General features: G+C 49.1%; 10 protein-coding genes across 10 annotated transcripts; 5 read left to right on the top strand and 5 right to left on the bottom strand.

Annotated features, from left to right (window-relative positions):
- Window positions 1-531: 531 nt before the first annotated feature.
- On the top strand, window positions 532-2736 carry LCP9604111_6669 (ankyrin repeat domain-containing protein; the record flags this gene model as incomplete). The annotated part of the gene is made up of 1 exon (XM_039074615.1): window positions 532-2736. One exon carries the CDS (start codon window positions 532-534, stop codon window positions 2734-2736), a length of 2205 nt encoding a protein of 734 aa, XP_038927308.1.
- Window positions 2737-3124: 388 nt separating this feature from the next.
- Window positions 3125-4202, bottom strand: LCP9604111_6668 (S-methyl-5-thioadenosine phosphorylase; the record flags this gene model as incomplete). The annotated part of the gene is made up of 3 exons (XM_039074614.1): window positions 3125-3519; window positions 3585-4094; window positions 4175-4202. 3 exons carry the CDS (start codon window positions 4200-4202, stop codon window positions 3125-3127), a joined length of 933 nt encoding a protein of 310 aa, XP_038927307.1.
- A 460-nt stretch (window positions 4203-4662) lies between these two features.
- Window positions 4663-6198, bottom strand: LCP9604111_6667 (6-phosphogluconate dehydrogenase, decarboxylating; the record flags this gene model as incomplete). Its single annotated transcript, XM_039074613.1, has 1 exon — window positions 4663-6198. The coding sequence occupies one exon, from the start codon at window positions 6196-6198 to the stop codon at window positions 4663-4665; it is 1536 nt and encodes a 511-aa protein (XP_038927306.1).
- A 542-nt stretch (window positions 6199-6740) lies between these two features.
- LCP9604111_6666 (sugar phosphate isomerase/epimerase family protein) lies at window positions 6741-7840 on the top strand (the record flags this gene model as incomplete). Its single annotated transcript, XM_039074612.1, has 2 exons — window positions 6741-7130; window positions 7187-7840. The coding sequence occupies 2 exons, from the start codon at window positions 6741-6743 to the stop codon at window positions 7838-7840; spliced, it is 1044 nt and encodes a 347-aa protein (XP_038927305.1).
- A 234-nt stretch (window positions 7841-8074) lies between these two features.
- On the bottom strand, window positions 8075-9921 carry prnC (delta-1-pyrroline-5-carboxylate dehydrogenase prnC; the record flags this gene model as incomplete). Its single annotated transcript, XM_039074611.1, has 3 exons — window positions 8075-9565; window positions 9629-9736; window positions 9796-9921. The coding sequence occupies 3 exons, from the start codon at window positions 9919-9921 to the stop codon at window positions 8075-8077; spliced, it is 1725 nt and encodes a 574-aa protein (XP_038927304.1).
- Window positions 9922-10533: 612 nt separating this feature from the next.
- LCP9604111_6664 (uncharacterized protein) lies at window positions 10534-12470 on the bottom strand (the record flags this gene model as incomplete). Its single annotated transcript, XM_039074610.1, has 6 exons — window positions 10534-10896; window positions 10960-11762; window positions 11820-11929; window positions 11986-11998; window positions 12058-12210; window positions 12263-12470. The coding sequence occupies 6 exons, from the start codon at window positions 12468-12470 to the stop codon at window positions 10534-10536; spliced, it is 1650 nt and encodes a 549-aa protein (XP_038927303.1).
- A 1301-nt stretch (window positions 12471-13771) lies between these two features.
- Window positions 13772-15270, top strand: LCP9604111_6663 (proline dehydrogenase family protein; the record flags this gene model as incomplete). The annotated part of the gene is made up of 2 exons (XM_039074609.1): window positions 13772-14355; window positions 14412-15270. The coding sequence occupies 2 exons, from the start codon at window positions 13772-13774 to the stop codon at window positions 15268-15270; spliced, it is 1443 nt and encodes a 480-aa protein (XP_038927302.1).
- A 513-nt stretch (window positions 15271-15783) lies between these two features.
- On the top strand, window positions 15784-16839 carry LCP9604111_6662 (putative proline utilization protein PrnX; the record flags this gene model as incomplete). Its single annotated transcript, XM_039074608.1, has 1 exon — window positions 15784-16839. One exon carries the CDS (start codon window positions 15784-15786, stop codon window positions 16837-16839), a length of 1056 nt encoding a protein of 351 aa, XP_038927301.1.
- Window positions 16840-17027: 188 nt separating this feature from the next.
- On the bottom strand, window positions 17028-18462 carry LCP9604111_6661 (uncharacterized protein; the record flags this gene model as incomplete). The annotated part of the gene is made up of 2 exons (XM_039074607.1): window positions 17028-17359; window positions 17409-18462. The coding sequence occupies 2 exons, from the start codon at window positions 18460-18462 to the stop codon at window positions 17028-17030; spliced, it is 1386 nt and encodes a 461-aa protein (XP_038927300.1).
- Window positions 18463-19049: 587 nt separating this feature from the next.
- Window positions 19050-21784, top strand: LCP9604111_6660 (Zn(II)2Cys6 transcription factor; the record flags this gene model as incomplete). Its single annotated transcript, XM_039074606.1, has 5 exons — window positions 19050-19129; window positions 19192-19323; window positions 19392-19657; window positions 19714-19799; window positions 19856-21784. 5 exons carry the CDS (start codon window positions 19050-19052, stop codon window positions 21782-21784), a joined length of 2493 nt encoding a protein of 830 aa, XP_038927299.1.
- Window positions 21785-21969: the final 185 nt, after the last annotated feature.

Genomic DNA, 21969 nt, shown 5'->3' with positions numbered 1-21969 from the left:
TCCTGAAATTAAAAAAAAAAAAAACGACGCACTGTCTGAGCTGTTTGCTTGTTGATGTCGGCGTTGTCTGGGGGAAGATAAGGATGGCAGGTTATCTGGCAGGTCGGTGAGTCGGAGGTTAGCGCCATCGGTGCTCGGACATAAAAAAGTAAAGTAAAGTCACGTGCGCCTGGAATAGGGAGTTTTTTACCCCTGGAAGGGACTACAACACAACTCAAAAATGTCTCTATTCTCACTGCCAACGGAGCTTTTGCTCCTTCTAACGCATAATCTGCAATATGCATCCGAGCTCAGCGCGATGTCGCAAACCTGTCGCCGGTTTCATACCATATTCGATCCTGAGCTTTACTCACGATTTGCGAATAGCTGTGAATTCAACATTCTGCGCCTTGTGGAAACTGGCAATTCAGACGCTATACAAAAGCTAGGTCTGCTGGTTACAAATTGTTTGATTTTCTAGAAACACCGGTGGATTGGTGGCAGCCATGTGACACGTTCGACCTTGACCGTAACTTGGAATCTAAGTCTTCCATGACCATCGCAGCACGGAATGGTCATCTGAAGATTCTTCAGCTTTTTGTTGAAAATCTGCCTTCAATCATTACAAATTCTGCTCGATCTTGGTATCTTCTGATGCACGCGGCCCTACGTGGTCAGTTACATGTAGTCAAGTTCCTAATTGGTCAGGGTGTCCCAGTGATCCATGTTGACAAGTCAGCGCGTACTAGCTCGATTGTTGATGCTGCAGTTTTAAAGGGCCATTTGCCGGTGGTTAAATATATAATCGAGGAGATTAAATTCGCGGATCGATCACACAATTCGGCAGATCCTCTTCTTTGCCTTGCCACACACGCTGGTCATTTGGATATGGTCAAATATCTGGTCAAATGCGGTGCTTCCTTTACTTGCCAACACTTCTACCCTTTTCGTGGCTCGGCCTTCGACATTGCCATGGACGAGGGCTGGGCAGACATAGCATCATTCTTCCTAGGCAATGCAACTCTAGAAGATCTAGATATCATAACTACAAGCGGCTGGAAATGGATGTCGAAACCTTGTAGCCAGGATAAATTCGGACATATATTCTACCCATCTCCATGGAAAAAGCCATCCATTGCCCATATGATATTGGACCGAGTCGATCTGGAGAAACAACTGACAACAATTACTCCACTCGAGCAGGCCTATCTGCTTGCAGTGGCGGCAGAGACTGGAAACATGCCTCTTATTCAACGACTACTTGACAAGGGGTGTAGCCCTGTCTTGTCCGAATTGAAATATTCACCAATGACCCGTGCATTGAATGATGGGCACGTCGAAATTGTGGAGACTCTTTTACGCTGCCCAGAGTATCCCATTTCCGAGCTGGACGTTCAGTCTGCGGCGAAGAAGGGAAAAACAGCCATTGTGCTCGGGCTTCTGCACAAAGTGGAAAAACCGGATTTCAAAAAATTTGCCAAAATTGCATTGGATGCAGCTCTCTACCCCGACAAATTCATGCCTGTGATGTCCAGTGTTCTTGATATTCTCAGCGACCAAGATGTGGATACTTTGATTTCAATGGTAACAAGCTCCAGTGGTCATCAAGCTTCGCGTAAAGGTCACTTGGAAGCTACCAGCTTTTTGCTTGAGAAAACGGCCAAGCAACCATTCGACACGATACCAAAATGCCTTGACATTCTCAGACAAGGTTCAGAAGAGCCTACTTCATTGCTGGAGCACGCGGCAGCCGTTTGCCCAGTTGCTCAATTCCAAGTAGCACTTGCGCATTGGAGACTCGAGCTGGATCCAGACAACGATGATTGCAAAGCCGCTCTTGTTGCCGCAGTCCTATGCAAGAATAAAGAAACTATTCAATTGTTTATTGAGAAAGGGTTTTATGTCACTTCTAATTACATACACCGTGGGGAGCTCTTGCCGTTGTTACATCTAGCCGTGGAAACATTGAAAGATGGCGAGGGCACGGTCATTGATTGGGATGACTGGGATAACGAACAAGAAGTGCGAGGACGACAGTTTCATTATCCCAATGGACGTCCACGGTTGGACCACATACATCCACGCTCATCAATTCAATTGCTCGTCGAGCATGGCGCAGAAATCAATCAAGTGGACGCAAATGGCCGAACCGCTCTGTTTTTAACTATAGAAAGAAACAACCTCGTCTTGACAAAGGAACTTCTCAGACTGGGAGCCAACCCCCTGCTCAAAACGTCGGCAAATGTCAGCGCTCTCGAGCTGGCCATTTCAAAGTGCCAAACAAAGCACGTGAAGGCATTTTTGAAGGCTATTGAGATTCATTCTTTCACATGTGACAACTTTAGTAGCCTCAATCCTGACGTTCTGCCACCGGAGAAGCTGCCGAACAGAGCTCCTACATGTGCAAGCGCTCAATTTCATATTTTTGCGACCGATTTTCTTTCGGTAGAAGGAATCATTGCAAGAAATGGATGGATGGATCAACCTCGGGGATCACGAGTTCCAGTATGGTGTCGGAAATCGCCGCAGAACTGGGAGGAGATTTTGGAGGAGAGCTCTGAGGAAAGTTCAGAGGAGGACTCGGATGAAAGCTCGGGTGAAGGCTCGGATGAAGAATGGGATAATTATTCGGTGAGTTTGCAGAAGGAGGGTACCGAGGAAGATAACTTTGTACCAATTTGGTCTGCAACCAAGGATGATGACAGTATTAGCGATCCTCGCTGGGCGCGATTCTTCATCGCAAAGGCCATGACCTAACATTACTGGCGAATGATGTACCTAGTACTAGTTTAGATTGGAACTGAAAGGCCACGGAAGACATTTATAAATAAGAGATCTGATTTGTTAACTAGATACGAATGAGTATGCTCAGGTGCTAGACTACCACCTAAGAAGCCGTCCTTTCTGTTCCATTTGACTGTGCAAACCAGGACTAGGGCCTTCACAAATTGCGACACAAAAGGATTGGCCAGTTCTAAAACAAGTGGAAGCAACTAATCGTGAAGGCCTATCATTCCAGATTCGCATCTCAATCATGTCTTTCATGTGGTATTCCATAACTCAATGCATATATGCTAACTATCATCGGATGTACGTCAAGTGACAGGGCAAAACAATGTATGGCTCAATCCCAAAGCCTCTAGATCTACCAGTAGCCAGGGAAAAGCCAGTCCAGCTTCTCCTTAGCCTCGGGAGTCCAGTTAGTCTGAGGGGTGCTAACACCGAACTTAATACCACCAGCCAGGTGCTTAGCCTGGACTAGCTCGGCGTGCTCGTCGCTGGCCAGGGCATCAAGGACAGCAGTCACGAAGCGACGAGCGTTTTCGGCGTTAGACTTCATGTTGCCCATTACCATCTCGACAGTCACGTCAGCGGTAGCCTCGTGCCAGCAGTCATAATCCGTGGACATGCAAATCATCTGGTAGGCAATCTCGGCCTCGCGGGCCAGCTTGGCCTCAGGTAGAGCGGACATGTTGATGACACTGCCACCCCATGAGCGGTACATCTTGCTCTCGGCACGGGTGGAGAACTGGGGTCCCTCTGTACGATGGAAAAGACATGGTTAGTAATGTTTTGTCGTAAGGATAAGTCACAGCTTCACATACCCATACAAATCAGAGTACCGCGATCGTGCAGGACGACACCGTCACCCTCAAGGCTGTGTCCGCACTCGCGCACCACCTTGGCAACACCCTCATCAAATGGGTCACCGAAGGGGACGTGGGCAACAATGCCCCCCTCGAAGAAAGTCCACGGGCGCACGCCCTTGGTGCGATCAATGACCTGGTCGGGGATGACAAAGTCGCGGGGCTTGATTTCCTCCTGCAGACTGCCAACGGCGGAGAAAGCGATCACGCTGCGGACACCGATGGAGCGCAGGGCTGCGATATTAGCGCGAGCGGGAACCTCATGAGGAGCAATCTGATGGTGCAAGCCGTGGCGGCTCAAGAAGGCGACAGCGACAACCTTGTTGTTGTGCTTACACTCGTGGTGCAGAATAGTGATCGGCGAGGAAGGGACGCCCCAGGGGGTTGTGACGTTCAGCGAGGCCACTTGAGTGAAGCCAGGCAATTCGCGCAGACCGGTGCCGCCAATGACAGCGATGGGGACGGGCCCTGTCAGATTCAATATCGTCAGCTTTCTATCGTAGTGGGGGTATGAGGGGTAGAAGTGAGGGAGGCAGAAGCACACGTACCGTCATATGTAGTAGGGAGAGAAGCCATTCTTCGAGCGAGTTGTTTCGCGGACTCAATTCGACGGAATGGTTTCGATATAGAAGAGAATGAACGTGAGCCTAAGATCCAGCGCATCTTGCGCCATCTTCAAATTTCTGAGGCTGCGGCCAACCTGCGTTTCTCCGATTGGTTGTTTGCTGACCCACGTGCTGTGGGTTCCTGAGGCCGCCACCTACCTTTTCGGGACATCTATAAAACTTTAATATACATTTACATCGACAGTCCCTACGCAAGTCTCCGTACACGGAGATATATATTTGATGGCGTATGGGTTGTATGAAAACTTTTGCGGTAAAATTGTACACTCTACATGTCTATCAGGGTCACAGTTGACCATTGATCGAGAACATCTTCAAAATTATATTCTATGCAGTCAAATACATGTTCAATTTGGGATAATAAATACAACCTAGATGACAAGAGTCTGGGGTAATGCACTTGAATTAATTTAAGCCGGCAGCCACTCGTAGTGGTGAGGGCCCTTGTGAACCGGTCCAGGATCCTCACCGGGAATACCAGGCTTGTTGTAGCTGTGTGCACCGAAGTAGTCCATCTGCGCCTCCATGAACTGGGTCGGCAGTCCCAATCCACCCTCATACTTGAGATATTCCAGAGTAGCTGAGAGAGCCGGAATATATTGATCAAACATGGTTCCCTCCATGACAACTTGCTTGAGACTATGGAAGTTCTGGTGCAACTCATGTGCAACAGTATCCACAAACTTGGCGTTTGTCAGCTCATTTTGGGCTGCAAGCGGCGGCTGCAGTAGATCCGCAATGTAATCAGACTTGATGATACATCCCGCTCGCCAGATCTGCAGACAGTCGCCCAAATTGACCTTCCAGCCTTCGTCTATCGAGGCCCGGGAAATCAGCTCCAGCCCCTGACAGAAAGATGCCAGGAACGAGCAGTACACAGCTTGTCGTAGGTTCTCGATAATCACATTGTGGTCCCGGGTTCCCTCTATCGGTTTCGGCATGGGCATCTCCAGCTTCTTCGCAACACGCGCTCGCTCCACGCGATTTCCACTTGAGATTCGCAGGTACTGGGCAGCCGCTAACGTCGGACAAGAGACATGCCGGGCGGCAGACTCCATAACACACCAGTGTGGAGTACCTTCAGTACCATCGTCGTCCTGAACCACCTTGTCGAGGACATCATCGAGCACATATCCATCATCCCGACTGGCTCCCTCGCCTTTGTAGTCTCCTTTGGGGGTTCTCCGTGTGTGTAAAATCTTGGCGCCGATGTTAATCAGGAAGTTGCCCCGCAGCTCGCCAGTCTCATTCCATTTATCGAAGACATCTCCGATTGTGCCATGCTCCATGCCGAGTCCCTCGTGCATGTATTGCCATGTTTCAGCAAGTACAGAAAGCATTCCACCCTCGATGCCATTATGAACCATCTTGATGTAGTGTCCTGATCCACCGGGACCCATGCGCTTCACGCAGGCAGTCCCAGTTTTGGGATCATGGGCCGCATACGACTCCAAGAACGGCATAACACGCTCGATGGCTTTGGCATCTCCACCTGGCGAGAGACTGGGTCCTCGTCGTGCAGATTGATATCCACCCGAGACGCCCATTCCAATCCAGGCGACACCGATGTCAGCACACTCTTTCTGGCGCCGCTCGGTATTCCGGTAGTTCTCATTTCCACCGTCCAGGATGATATCACCCTCTTTCAGGTCTGGTTTCAACAAGCGAAGTACTTCATCCGCGGGGTCACCGTGCGTGATAGAAAACATGAATAGTTTGTGGTCGGACTTGCCCTCTAGGCTCTTGGAGAATTGGTTGATGTCATAGAAGCCTTGAACTCGGCCTGTTATAGCTTTGTCCTCTTTGGCGTAGCGCACCACTTCGTCGACGTTCTTCTTTATTACATCCCAGACAGAGACTTGGAGCCCGAGCTCAGCGAAGCGAAGGGTCATCATAGAGCCCATGTTTCCAGCTCCGACGACGCCGATGCTTTTGATGGTGGACATTGTGAATTGGTCTTGATTCTGTCAGGCTAGCTAAGTGATGCAAAGTTCAAGTGGGAAGTATGCGGGAAATATTTACAAGAAAATGTCTGGGACGATCATCGCTCTTAAACAAGAAGATTGTGGCGGTCGGATCTGTGATCCGAGCATAGTCAATATGGAATCAGACACGCCACGAACAAGATTTGTGTAGAAGAGGCAAGTGAGGCGAAATTAATTGTTGTAGTGTCTATCAAAGACTCACATTATGGCCAAGCTCGATCTGGGCTGGTATGATACACCGATGACGACATAAGCTCTAAACAAGAACAGCCCAGTTCAACATTACATCACGATGGACACAGAATGAAAAAGGAATAGGCGAAAAAGAAAAGGATGAGGCAAATATATACCCAATGATACCAAGCATGGCAATCTCCCATTCAAGCTCTTCCCTCATACGTCCAGTGAACTATACGTCTTCGCAGATATCAACAAGCCTCAACAAAATCACGATCCACTATACAATCTTGTTTGACAGATTTTAGAGGGAAAAGAAACGAAAAATGTCAATTCCCTACTCAAGTCTCCAAAAAATCCCCCTCTCATACGCTTCCTGCTCAATCGGCTGCGGCCCGAAGGACACCCTTCCGCGCCGCCTCGAAGCAATCAGTGAAGCAGGCTTCAGCGCAATCGAGCTATCCTTCCCAGACATCTTAGACTTCGGCGCGCTAACCACTGGCCATCACATCGGGCCAGAAAATTACACTGCAATTTTGCCTGTGGCCGTGGAAATCCGTAAACTATGTGAAGAACGTGGGTTGAAAATTATGATGCTGCAGCCATTCTCAAACTTCGAAGGTTGGGTCAAGGGCTCTACGGATCGTGAGGATGCATTTGCTAGAGCCACAGGTTGGATGGATATTATGGATGCCGTGGGTACAGATTTGTTGCAGGTATGATATGGATATATATATGTTGAGCACGAGCAATAAGCTAATGACATATCCAGGTCGGAGCAACAGACACACCAGAACCCTTAATCACAACAGAACGCGATGTCATCGTCGCTGACTTGCGTTCTTTATGTGATATTCTCGCAAAACGCAAGTTCCGCCTCGCCTACGAGAACTGGTGCTGGTCGACCCACGCGCCCGGGTGGAAGGAAGTCTGGGAGATAGTGAAAGCGATAGATCGCCCAAATTGCGGGTTATGTTTGGACACATTCCAGACTGCGGGCAGTGAATGGGGCGATCCGACTACAGAGTCTGGTCTGATTGAATCGGTCCCGCAGTCCGAGCTACGGAAGCGGTTCGATGCGAGTATGGATGAGCTCGCAAGGTCTGTGCCTAGCGAGAAAATCTATCTGCTTCAGATCTCGGATGCGTATAAGTTGTCACCGCCGTTGGAGGGAAAGATTGTTGGTGGCCTGAGGGCTAGGGGTCGGTGGAGTCATGATTATAGGCCTATGCCATATGACGGCGGGTATTTGCCTATTGAGGATGTTGCGAGGGCGGTGCTCAAAACGGGCTTCCGGGGTTGGTTCTCGGTGGAGATATTTGATAGTGGGCCAAAGGGAACTGGGAAGGTGTATGATATGGGGTCCTTTGCAGCGAAGGCAATGGGTAGCGTGCAGAAGTTTTTGAAGAATTGTGCGACGGATTGAGAAAAGCAAATTTCCCACAAAATGGTCATAATGATATGGGGTTTTAAGAAGTCTGGTTGGTACATTTGGCATATTGACTATTTAGACTTGAAATAAATACACATTTTGAGGACTCCTTGGAAGGTCGTGGACACGATTGAAAGAAAACGCCGGGGTAGAATGCAAGATTGACGCCAATGAGATCATAAAGCATGCAATATAACTTGGAGGTCATGGATAGGATACCATTATCCATTAGTTGGCATTGCTGGGGTACGCAACGGTATATGTTGGAACGTACTCCTCCTTAATGGAACGCAAGCTGACGAAACGGGACATTAGATTAGCACTTCCGGCCTTATCATTGGTACCGCTAGCACGTGCACCACCGAAGGGCTGCTGGCCGACAACGGCACCGGTGCTCTTGCAGTTGATATAGAAGTTGCCAGCAGCGTTGCGGAGAGCCTCATCGGCGACCTGGATAGCCGCACGATCCTGGGCAAAGATAGAGCCGGTCAGAGCGTAGGTGCTAGTACTATCAATCTTGTCACAAATCTTGGTGAAGTCGGCTTCGGTGGCGTCGTTGTAGGAGTGAATGACAAGGATGGGACCGAAAAGCTCGCGCGAAAGCAGAGGGTGGTCTGGGTTGGAGGTGCGGTAGACTGTAGGCTGGATGTACCATCCCTTGGAAGAGTCGTAGGTTCCACCAACGAGCAGCTCAAGTTCGGGGTCATTCTTGGCCTCCTCAATAACACCGGACAGCTTGTTGAATGAGGCCTCATGGATGACGGGACCGCAGAAGTTGGTGAACTCAGATGGCTCGCCAACGTGAATCTTCTGCACCTCAGCGACAACCTGCTGGGCAAAGTCCTCAGCAATCGACGAGGCGATGTAGACACGGGATGTGGCGCTGCACTTCTGGCCCTGGAACTCGAAAGCACCGCGCACAGTCTGGACCGCGGCGTTGCGGACATCTGCAGACTTGTGTACCAAGTGGAAGTTCTTACCACCGGTCTCACCCACAATGCGAGGGTAGCTGCGGTATTTACCATCCGCCACGCCCTGTGAGATCTTACCGTACAGCATGCGGAAGACATCAGTGCTCCCGGTAAAGTGAAGAGCGGCGAAATCGCGGCTTTCAAGGACAGTGCTAGTCACTTCTGCGGCATCACCAGGAACGAACTGGATGACGTCCTTGGGTAGACCGGCCTCAAGTAGAATCTGGTGTACGAGCCAGTTGGAGGCAATTGCGGAGGGCGAGGGCTTCCAGATCACGACGTTACCCATCAGAGCGGGTGCACCAGCCAAGTTACCGCCGATTGCTGTGAAGTTGAAGGGACTGATCGCGTACACGAAACCCTCGAGAGGACGGTACTCAAGACGGTTCCACACACCAGCGGAGTTGTGACTAGGCTGTTGCGCGTAAAGCTCTTCGGCATACTTCACACCGAATCGGAAGAAGTCGCAGAGCTCAGCGGCGGAATCAATCTCTGCTTGCCATGCATTCTTGCCCTGTCCGTGCATAGTCAAGGCCATAATATCGTAGCGGTACTTGGTCGCAATAAGATCAGCGGCCTTGAGGAAAATGCTAGCTCGCTCGGCGAAAGGAGTTTCAGCCCAGGACTTGCGAGCGGCGAGAGCAGAATCAATGGCGGACTGAACATCGGCCTTCGACGCGTTGGAATAAGTTGCCACAGGAGCATGGGTTGCGGGGTTAGACTGAGTGAAGGTTTCATATCCCTTGAGCTGTGTGATTGAATGTTAGAGATCGATAGTTCGGTAGATTTAATATGTCTTGCGAGTTCTTACCTCCTTGCCCGCAACTACCAGAGGCACGTTCAAAGGGGCTTTCTGCTTATAGTTTGCCAAAGCCTCCTCGAGACCCTTGCGATCTGGAGTACCAGGAATATAGTGTTTCTTAAGGTTCAGAATTAGCGCAAATGATCAAACAATCTCAATTCCAGTTCCGAGCTCACATTAGGTTCGTTGTTAATTTGGGGCACCTTGAAAGTGGCGTACGTGCCCATGGAGCGTGTGCTAGAGCTCGGAACGCGGCATGCGAGGCGCGAAATGGGCGCGCGGGTGCGCAAAATGGAGGACATCGTGATAGTTTGAAATGAGACAATGAGTTAACTTCTTTCCAAGCACTATTGAAAAGGGAAGATTTGGAGAAGAAGTAGACGCGGGGAAGAACTATGATGAAAAGGGCCGGCTACTACCGGTCAGAAGCTCATAGCTACCACGGTGGGCCTCCGGAGGTGTCCAGGTGGGACTGGCTAAAGACCATAGCCAATCATCGGTGGCCGGCTGCTGTCCCGGGTGGATACTACCGGGCCGGCGTCTATCAGCGCGGTCCACCGGTTTTGTGAAATCAATTTGTTGACCGGCCCTGTCCCCCACATTTCAAGTTCTTATTAGTCAAGAGATAATAACCTTGGGAAGATTGAGTCCTCGGGATTCCCCGCAAACCTAGATAAGCTTGATAGCGGCAAGATAAATATCGGATAATCAAACCCACTCAGGATCGGCGCTAAATGTATACTTCATGGGTACAGTATACAAAGTTCACAGGAAGGTAACGTCCGATCATTCCCTTGACTGATATACTTTAAAATCTATATCTCTACCACATGGTATTATGCACGGTAAAAGCATCATCTTTATTGTAATTGTAGATAGAAGCATCCTAAAAATAACAGCAGACTAAGCAAATTCTATGCAATCCACCACCACACTCGCTCTAGCCAGTTGCGTGGCTGCGGCTCTACCTCCTCCTCTTCAAGTCGGTCGATCTCATCCTTGCCAGTGAAAATGTCAAGTTCTGATACCTTGGTCATCCATGGCGTCTTGTAGTATATTTTGTGGCCAAAGTACAGCACGAAGAAAATCGCGAAGACAATGTAGGAAACAAGGAAGTCCGACGCAGTGAAAGAGCCTGGGAAGAATACCGTATAGCCATTGGTAATAGCCAGGAGTGAAATAAAGCCAATAACATAGTAAGCGCCGTATGGCTGGATGGGGGTAATGAAGGGCCTGGACGGGAGCAGCCCGTGGAAGTCCAATGCGCTGCGCCAACGCTAAAATAATTTGTTAGCAAGTTATTCCATGAAAAAGACAGGAAAAAAGGCTATTTAACTTACCAAGTACGCCACTGCCACGATGACCCAAGAGATGAAACCTCCAATTGTCGTGATGTTGGTAAACCAATAAAAGACGGTTGAACCCGAAGTAGATAGGTTCAAGAAAGACAGCAGACCGATCATCCAAGTGACTATCACAGCATTGTACGGGACACCATTCTTGTTGCAGCGAAGGAAGATTTTGGGAGCCTGGCCCTCACCCGCGAGCGAGTAAAGTGTGCGAGACCCAGCAAAGACCCAAGAATTACCCGAGGAAAAGGCAGAGATAAGAACAACAGCATTGATAACGTGGTTCAATCCAGTGATACCAGCATTCTGGATGCCAATAACGAATGGACTGGCGCCAGCACCAGAACTGCCGCTCGCAACACCCTGCAGGAGGTTCTTGTCATTGTATGCGACTATCACACCAATGACCAATGCGCCCAAGATATAAAATGCAAATAAACGGTAGATAAACCGCTTTGCCGCCTTGGGGATGTTGCGGCGTGGCGAGGCAGCCTCGCCGGCAGCAGTGGTGATCAGTTCCGGGGAGAAAATGAAAGAGAATCCGCACTTGATCATAGCGGTCCAGAATGCTAGAAAGCGGCCTGTGTTGATGTTTGGGACTAAGTAAGGTTCCACAAATGCGCCTGGTCGTTGCCAGTACCGGAAACCGAGACGATCATGGTTTGGACCACCGCCGAAGAAAAGTACAATACCCAGGATGATCAGACCGACGATCGCGATGATCTTGAGTGATGCGAACCAGAATTCGGCTTCGCCATACCAGGCCACCGCGACAATGTTTAGAAGTAGAATGACTAGAGTTCATGCGTTAGAGGATATCAGGTATACCGCACTGTTGGGCATGTACCCACCAACGAGAATGATCGCAATCCATACACCAACGCTGACTGGGGACTGCCAATATTCAATGACCATCCCTGACGCAGTGACCTCTGATGCTATCAACATTGAAAATGAATACCTACACAGGGCATTTATTAGTATGACAAACTCGGACCTTGACCGAAGGGTTATTACCAGTAGTTGTATCCTAGTAGTATTTGAATCAGCATTGGGCTTGTTAAAAATTTTCAAAGTGTCTTCACATACCAACAGCAAATCCAAGACTAGGTTCCGTAAACCGAGTAATCAAATATGGCACAGAAACACCTTGAACGGGAAGATAGGTGGTCATTTCTCCAAGCATGTTCATGATAAAGTATACAATACTTGACATGACAATATAACCCATGAGCAACGGAGCTATCACATATTAGCCCCATATCAAGTTTATGTTTCACACGCTGATTCTTACCAGGACCAACTGTCGCCAGCGCTGAGCCACTGCCAACAAAAAGACCCGTGCCTATACAACCACCTAGAGCCAAGAATTGAATATGGCGCGAGCTCAAGCCTCGCTTAGTATCTGAGTTGTGAATGATCTCCCCCTGCATGTCTTTTGGGTCGTCATATGGGGACTCAGGACGGACCGCCGCCTCGAGACTCTTAGGTGAGTCTTTCATGATGTGCGAAGGCGGAGAAATAGAAAGATTGGCCAATATACAACACTCTCGGGTGAGAGAAGAAGAACAGTAACACGACAGAAAATTCTAGAGAGTGCAAAAGCCTATAAAACAACTTATATATCCGAGGACAGGCACAAATCTTATTATATAGCCCCGGAGAACAAAGCTAGGATAGAAAACCTTGTCTAAAAGAAAAAAAAAACAATAAAACACCCAGGGGTGAAAATAAGTTTCCACCGCCAATCGGTGATTCAAAGTCCAACTAGTTGTCAACAACGTGAGATCGTATGTCCAATGTCCAAAAGAGACATAAACATCCGCGCCCTCGTGGAGTCTGCGATTGAGTTTTTAGAAATGATTGGCGCCCACATTGCCTTTTAGTTCTAGCCTTATCTTTGCAGGATTCTCACTCATATCACGTTACTCTTATCTTGCCCTTGACACATTGCGTTTCAAAATATCCTTCTAAGTTTCTAACGGTCTTCTAGTATTGCCGAGCCAAAACCTTCTGCTAACCAAGTAGTCTGCGATTGGCTGAATGTTTATTAAACATTTGCCTCCCGTTTGCCCCTGGATCACGTGGTGTGCGTCTGGGGAAGAATCCGGGGTAAAAATAGGCGGACCTGTGCCCATGTGACTCTAGATACAATTAGAAATAGACCATGGAGCCCTGGAATGCATCTACATGATAGGTAATTATGGGTTGAAGCAGCATACTAAAACATTCTTGGAAACACTAAACCAAAAGTAACCGGAAGCAAGATCACGCGCACAGAAACACCGGCCCGGTCACCTTTTGCTTATCGCTTATCAGTGGGATACGCAATATCAAACCGGGCCGAGTACTATTCGGCATGTTCAGTTATGCGAACCGACTCTTGGCTGCAGATTGCTAGGGAGAAGAGGCGAATATCAAAGCGTCATTCAATATCCCTCGTATACAATGATTTTTCTACCCTTGACCTACTCTAGTAGTTCTCCGTAGCGTTGAAATTTCCTAGAAGCCTGAAATCTGGTATAGTTCAAAGGAAACATGAATGATCGCAATGCCATCCATGGATCGTACTACATGAAAAATGTCAGGGCGTCCCGGCCGGTTAAGATGGGCCTACTGACCGTACCGGCCTGGCGGTTGCCACCGGCTCTTACCTCTTACCCAATGAGTTCCACCAACATAATCTCCATATCTAAAAGGTCGCCTTCAACCGTAGCTGTTCTACTTCTTTAGTCTTTCGTTCTAAGCACTTCAGAGCTACTTTCCTCTAATAGCTCACAATACTACGTCCTCACTGCTAGCTATGAAGGCTGTACCTTCCGTGCGTGTGCCTCTCAAGGCTGCCGCCCAAACAACCAGACTAGTGAGCGGCACCAGCAACTCTCGATCCTCGGTCGCCTCAGTTTCAGCCACCAACGTATGGCAACCACAAACAAAAGCTCCGTCTCCGCTACCACGCAAGGCACTGACAGCGCCCCTGGCTAAGCTGCCATTGTCATCTGTCCTACGCTCGTTGCTGATTTTGTCTGTTTCCTCATCACCTCTCCTTCTCAAGCCATGCATCTATACTCTATCTTTGCTGGCCCATCCACGCACTGCATTTTGGGATGTCTCCAAAAACCCACTGCTGAACATGCTTGTCAAGCAAACCATCTATAAACAATTTAATGCTGGCGAGAACAAAATCGAAGTGCAAGATTCGATCAATCAAATCAAAGCTCTCGGGTGCCGTGGTGTACTACTGGGATATGCCCGAGAGGTCCTTGTCGGAGAAAACTCGGATGCCGCGTACGACGTGAAGGCTGCTCTGGCTGAGATTCAGACGTGGATGGATGGCACATTGCAGACGGTTGATATGGCCCAGGCCGGCGACTTTGTCGCTTTGAAGTATGTGTGATAGGATTCCTGTTCAATTTACAACAGCCGCTAACTGAAATTCCCAGATTCACTGGAATGGGTAATGACGCGCTTCGCCTGCTGCAGTCGCAGACTATGCCCACAGAGGTTATGGACTCCTCCATCCTCAAGGTCTGCGATCTCGCAATCTCTCGAGGCGTTCGCCTGCTGGTCGACGCTGAAGAGCAGGCCGTGCAGCCTGGCATTGAGGCCTGGATCATGAAGTATCAAAAATACTGCAACTCCCAGACCCCCGGCCGTGCCATCTTCTATGGAACTTACCAAGCCTACCTGCGCTCTACACCTGCCACTCTGGCCCGTCACCTCGAGACTGCTCGTGCTGAAGGATACACACTCGGCGTCAAGCTGGTTCGCGGTGCCTACATGAAGACTGAACCCCGCCATCTCATCTGGGCTGAGAAGGAGGAGACCGACCAGTGCTATGACCAAGTCGTCGAGTCCCTTCTCACTCGCAAGTACAATTCCATGCTCAAGGCTCCCTCGAAGGATACCCCAACCGAACTCCCCCCCTTGAATCTCATCATTGCTACCCACAACCGTGAGTCTGTTCGCAAGGCTCATGCTCTGCGCATGCAACAGGCTACCCGCGGCGAGGACTACGGTGTTGATCTTAGCTATGCTCAGCTCCAAGGCATGGCTGACGAGGTTAGCTGTGAATTGCTCGAAGGATTTGAGAGTGCCGAGAACAGTGTCGGGGCTACCCCCATGGATGCCCCCAACGTCTTCAAGTTGTTGACCTGGGGCTCGGTTCAAGAATGCATGGGTTTCTTGCTTCGTCGCGCCGTGGAGAACACCGAGGCCGTTGGCCGTACTAAGGACTCCCAGATCGCAATGATCGCCGAGTTGAAGCGTCGCATTGGCAATGTTTTCAGCACCAGCAAGTGATATTCGAGTCTTTCCTGATGTCCACTTTCGAAGGATATCCAGATCGTTCTGTCTTTACTTCGCAGCCTACGGGTTGTTTCGCTCCATTTTTGCTTTTGCATTTTTATTCGCGAATAGCTGGGTGCATTCTGAATGGCGTTGCTACTGTTTTATAAGGACCTTAGAAGTTCACTCTGATGATGATCAATGAAATCAATGTTTCACAATTTAAATGACTGTATTCTTGGATTAATGTTAGTCAAGATAGGAATCAAATTAAGAAATCAGACCAGAGAGATAATCTAGAGATAATCTAATAGTTCGACCGGCATGATTGAGGTCGAATCATTTGGAGTGTAGTCTCCACCGGACCGGCCCCTCCTGAGGTCACCACCCGATGGGCTGTCCCATCTATTATTCTACCTCTACTACTCACCCCAACGCCTCTGCTTCTTTCAAGTAAAACAAACCCGAGAAATTTGGGTTTTGCGCATTTCACAAATATACAATCAACCTTGGAAACACTCAACCAAAATGCATATCCTCTCGGAGCCAGACGTTTCCAAAATCTTCCGCGGTCTAACACAAGACCAATGCAACGGCTTCATCTCAGCACTCGGCAATGCTCTAATCAGCATAACCAAAGAATCAAAGCCCTCAACTCCAGAATCCGCTAAAAAAATCCATCAACCCCTCCGTACAGTCTTCACCACAAGCGATGGCAACACCTGCATCTTCATGCCGGTATCGGACACCGCATCCACCGGCATCAAAGTGGTAACCGCCAGTCCCAAGGGAATCCAAGGCGTAATCAACATCTTCAGCCCAGAAGGCCGCCTCCAGGGCCTCCTAGCCGCAGCAGAAGTAACAGCCTTCCGCACCGCGCTGGCAACAATGACCCTGTTCGTGCGCTGCACGACCATCCGCAAGGACAACGTTCTTGTTCTCGGAAGCGGTCGGCAGGCGGAGTGGCACGCGCGTCTTGCGCTGCTGCTGTACCCGGACCAGGTGCGGCGAGTGACGTTTGTAAATCGCGGTGCGACGAGGCTGGCGGAGATGGAGAGGGATGTTGTCTCTGAGCTGCGCCGGACTAATCCCGCTGTTGTCTTTATCACGCTTGCTAAGGAGGGTGTCTCCGACTACGAGCAACGGCTGGGGGAGGAACTCGCTGCTGCCGATGTTATTTTCAGCTGTACCCCTGCTACAGTCCCGAATTTCGGGTATAAGGCGCTGCAGGCCAACCCCAAGCCGCGATTTATCTCTCTTATTGGCTCGTACAAGCCTGATATGCATGAGATTGATACCGAGACGCTGCTTTCTGGGGGTGGCAAGGTTTATGTTGATTCTAAGACGGCTTGTCTTGAAGAGGCTGGGGAGTTAATCACTGCGGGTCTTGGGGAAGAGCAGTTGATTGAGATGGGGGATCTTTTGGGGGCGGGCGGGATCGTGGAGGATGTGATTAATATTCCTGCTGGTTGTAACGTTGTCTACAAATGTGTTGGTATGGGACTGATGGATCTTGTTGTTGGAAAGAAGGTGCTTGATGTTGGGGCTGAGATGGGGCTTGGGACTCATGTTGATGGGTTCTAATATCTTTTGGTATCTCTATATTTAAGCAAGAGAAACACTATCATTGATCAGAATTATGATTGAAAAGCTTTGGCCTCACATTGCATTCACTCCTGGACGCTATTGCATACTGCAAGGACAATTCACCAAGCTACTGGTAAGGGTTTGTGGTCTTAAAACTTGGTGTATTAAGGTCATCATACAACTAGTTACACCAGGCGAACATCCTGGACACTCAAATCAACGCCCATTTCCTTGCAGGCATCGGACAGCCGTTTGTGAGCCTCATAAATCGCAGGACGGGGAATATCCCCACTTGGGATTTCTCGAAGTCGTTCTTCCTCTCCACCTATGGCGAACAAGTGTTGAATGAAAGTGCCGTAGATTTCAATAGTGACGAGGCTGGGAAACATATGCTTGAGCCTCACTAAGTTCACCAGCTGGTTGATGATGTTGCCATTGGGAGCTTCGACGCACCATTGCGTCACAGAGAGCCGCTCCAGAGATGGTGGTAAGTGCTTAGCCAGTATCAAGTGAGAGACTGGACATGGTCAATTATGTTGTGGTCCAATTTGGGATATACTCTATACCGTTAATTTCTGAGAATGTGTGCATTGGGAGCTGCAAATGCTTCAATACATGAAACTTATTGAAGCGAATGCATCCATCAGCACTCATGTTGTAGTCGGGGGGCAAGGGTGTGTAGTCGAGGCAAAGGGTGTTGAGCGAGTGTGCCTTGGAGGAAATCAAATTCATAAATGACTCGAGACAGTAACCGGTAGCCACGGGGTGTGAACCGCTGTCCTCAGAGCAGAAGTACTTGAAGGACTTCAAGTTTAGGCAACTGACAATAAATTCGCGAATTCCACAAACCGAGTGACTCTGGTGCAGCTCAACATGCGTGATAGTTGATGGTTCCAGTGGTAACAGGTGTACACATACTCCACTCAGCCCATATCCCTTGATCGTGTGCATCGATGAGGTTTGGAAAAAAGGATTGAGACGAGAGATATCCCATGATTTGCTCCAGGTTTCAATTCTCGGGGTTTCGCGTACGATATCCGATGGGAATTTGAAAACGACCTCTCGCAGGGACTGAAACGCCGGTGTCGGCGTTGGATTGAATGGGACTAGGTGTTGGTAGGCTTTGCGTAGCATACAATCAGTGAAACTGGTGCTGCGGTCAGGCCAGACGCATTCAAGGTAGGTGATATTTGGTAAGAGGCAGATGACGAGAGCCTGCCAAGCGATGGGTTTGTCGTCCGTTGGGATATTATACAACCATTGTTTCAGACTGGAGGTTGATGATTGACCAAACTTTTTGACTGACTGCTTGAAGATTCCATCGAAGCTCCAGGTTGTGACTAGGGCTGTATGGTGTTGACCACATGTCCACATTTTGCCCAGCTTGAGACTTTTGACTTCCCCAGCCATGGAGGGGTTGTGAAGAAGAAAGTCAACGAGTTTTTCCACCCGCTGAGCGCAGCAGCAAGGATCAAGTTCCATATGAATAAATGCCTGGGGGTAAAGTTCTGTGTACATGCGTACATTGCACCTGGCGAGGTTCAGTCGATCTTGCTGCGCTGATAGATGATCCATGATCACAAGCAGCACCTCAGTCGGGAGGGTAACCAGCGAAGACATCTTGAATTGCGATGAAAGGAGAGCAAGCGAGAGAGAAATAGAGAAAGAGATGGAGAGACGAAGAAAGGTGAAGCAGGTCAGATAAGCCCGAGCATCCTAGAGAGAGAATGAAATGAGGGAAGAAGTAGGAGGATGACTGAAAGGGAAACACGTCCAGCAGGAGTCGGGAGCTGTATGGTCAGTCGCGACATACGCCCATTATACCTAGTTCTTACCATAACATTGTTCCGAGCCTAGATGGGCCATACTTACGTCCGACAGATAGGTCAGCCTATAAATTCTTAAAGCTGGTAATTGATTCGTATGACATTTACATGAAATAAGCCATAGATATAAAAATAAGGCAAAGGCATAAAAATTCCCAAAACATCGTCCAAAGCCATAAATAAGAGACCGATGAGCGGAGGCAAAATGAATTCGGGGCGGGGATGTGCCTTTATCGATTAGCTTCCCTTTCTCTCCTCCCATGGCCGTTTTTCCAAATCCTGTATATTCCTGGACTGAATCTATTACACTTCTCTCTGCATTCCAATCTATCCACCCTCTTCTCTTTTCCCTAGACGATGCCCTGATCCGCTGTCACGGTAATGGACGACTCGACCCCGACGCCCACCCAGCAAAAACGTCCTCGCGTCGCCGAAGAGAACCGCAAACGAGCTGTCCGAGCGTATGCTATGGCCCTATTGTACCAACTCAATCGCGTCGTCTAACACAATCGGTTTTGCGCAGGTGTGATGGTTGTCGCCGGGTGAAAGAGAAATGTGAAGGAGGTGTGCCGTGCCGGAGATGTCTGCGATATCGCCGCCAGTGCAATTTTACTCACATTGACCCCAATGAAAAAACCCGGTCAACGTCTAGTTCGTAGGTTGGCCGCATAATCATATCCTTATTGCCATCTAGACCGCTAACGGCGCAATATCTGATACCAGACTTTTGGACCGTGCAGCCGCCCAAAGTCGAAATGACATCGCCGAGGCAGAACGGGTGCGCCTGATGGAACGTCTCCTATCGCATTATGTACCCAATATCACTTTCGATATTCAGTCTTTGCGACAGGCTGCAGAGGATCTGAAGGAGAAACACCGCCATTCTGAGTCCGATGCGATTTCTACCCGGGAAGATCCCAATGAGCTGGAGGATCTTGCCATTGATGAGGAGGATTTTACCATCAAGGCTATGCCAGATAATACAACCCGTATGTTGGGATCTGGGACCATATACAAGGATTTGTTGATTGACACTATTTCTCAGAATATTCCGGGGAATTTTCGTACTTGAATTTCACAATGAAGATCCGGAAGAAGATCGATGAATGGATGAAGACTGCAGCACCCGAGGTAGGTTTACGTGAATTGTCGGTGAGCAAATACTCATGCTAAACTCAAGCCCGTAGGCAACTTCCGAAGTTGAGCCTTTTGAAGAACGATGGAGAAGTACACAACTCCAGTCCGCGTCACCTCAGGTGTCTGCCTCAATTACATGTCTACCGCCGCGCTATGTCGCCGATTTTCTTGTCCAGATCTTCTTCAAATACGCACAAACCAATAATTTCTATATTGAAGAAGACTGGTTAGTCGAGAAATTGGGTATCTGCTACAATGACCCCGAAAGTTTATCATTTGACGATGCAGGCGCCGTGTGCTGTATTCTTATGGTCCTGGCTGTGGGCACCCAATTCGCACATATGGAGTCACCTACACCCGTGAATTGCTTGCCTCCAGGCTCTACGGCAAATCAAGACCATCACTTCTCGGAAGACGAAGTCGGACTCACATTCTACCAATTTGCTTCGAGGCTTCTACCAGACATCATCGCCACCGCTTCGGTTCGAAGTGTACAGGCCTGTCTTCTTATTGGGACGTACTTGCTTCCGTTGGATACTTCAGGCTTATGCTATACATACTTTGGGCTGGCACTGAAACTGGCTATACAAAACGGAATGCATCGGAGGTATCACGGCGAAGGCCTTTCTCCACGAATGATCGAAGTGCGCAATCGCGTTTTCTGGACAGCTTTTACTATTGAAAAGCGTATAAGCATTCTCCACGGCAGACCATCATCGTTGTCGGACCCCGACGTTGATGGTCCCCTGCCGGTTGATTTTCCTGGATTGATGCCAGTCAATCAGGTCTCAAACCATACAAACATGGTAACACTTATTACATTGACTCTGAAACTTGGGGAGGTTTCAAATGAAATTACCTCATTGCGAAAATACCGCAAAGGGCAACAGCAGGACTGTCTTGAACGATTACTGAGTCTCCGGAAACATCTCGTTGATTGGTGGTCAACTCTACCAGAGGAGGTTACCTGTCGTGATCTGAATCCTGCAGGGCCGCTTTTCAGGTCTAATGTCCATCTCAAGCTAGACTACTGTCTAACTCGAGTCTTTATTGGGCGCCCTTTCCTGTTCAGCAATATCAAAGGCATCTCCCAGAACCCCTCGCAAGGCCCGTCGTACAAGGGGTCTTCTAGTCTGTCCGGTCTGTCAAAGTATCGTGCGACTCTTGTTACAGACTGCGTGGAAGCGGCTTTGGAAATCATCGATCTGTGCCGCTTGCTCCGTGATGAGACCGGTCTCGCGCGAGCCTCGTTTACCGAATTTAGTTCATGCCGTGCAGCTTTGCTAGTCATCTTAGCTCAGGGCCTGACCAAACGAACTGAAAGACTTGGGGCTGCTCTCGAACAGGGAATTTCCCTGATCAAGATCATGTCTATGGGTGTTGGCTCAGCCCGTTCGGCTGTCAGTGTCATAGAGGCGCTCGAACGTGCCATTCGTCGTCTCGAAGCATGGAGCGAGACCCAGCCGGATATGAGCAGCGGAGGTACCGTCGAGTCTGCCTATGACCGGTTCAAAAACTGGGAGATGCTTTGGAAAGCAGGGCCTATCTCGCCGTCCACGGTCGCATGGCAACAGCAGGAAGCTTTTGCTCCAAGTGAGCAAAACATCCCACAAAACATTCGCTCCCAAGCCTCTACAATGGCGGGTCCTGCTACTCTTCTTCATGGCATGTCCCTGACACCTTCGTCTGCGGCCATGATTGGCATGGGTAGTGCTGCCCCAACACCCGTTGCACATGATCAGAGCATTCCAGAAGGAGAAGACTCACTCACCGACACTTTCTCCCTCTCTCATATGCCACACTTTGGCTTCGATCACTTCGTTTCCAATTTTCCACAAGAGCTGGGCGAGTTCACAGCTATCCCATGCTTCGAACCAGATTCGCAGGCTCAATCTAATGGGTTGCCTCGTGCTGAAATGAAGGCGCTAGGTAACAGGTCTGACCCCCCTCACTGGCTGAATTTCATGAGGGATTCATGATCACTTTTTTTCCTATCATGCTTTGTTCACAAGCAGCGACTCATCTATACAACATGTTTAGGTTGGGTCTTATGACTTTGATTTTATACCATCTTGCGACTGTTTTCACGGCTATATATTGTGCCTGGGTGATGCAATTCCGGGAAATTGTGCACTGCTTATTCTCAATGCAACTATTCATACAT

The sequence above is a fragment of the Penicillium roqueforti genome, assembly GCF_015533775.1.
Source record: "Penicillium roqueforti strain LCP96 04111 chromosome Unknown scaffold_18, whole genome shotgun sequence".
NCBI classification, from domain to species: domain Eukaryota; kingdom Fungi; phylum Ascomycota; class Eurotiomycetes; order Eurotiales; family Aspergillaceae; genus Penicillium; species Penicillium roqueforti.
The sequence above is the reverse complement of the archived record's forward strand: the minus strand, read 5'-3'. Positions and strand labels throughout refer to the sequence as shown.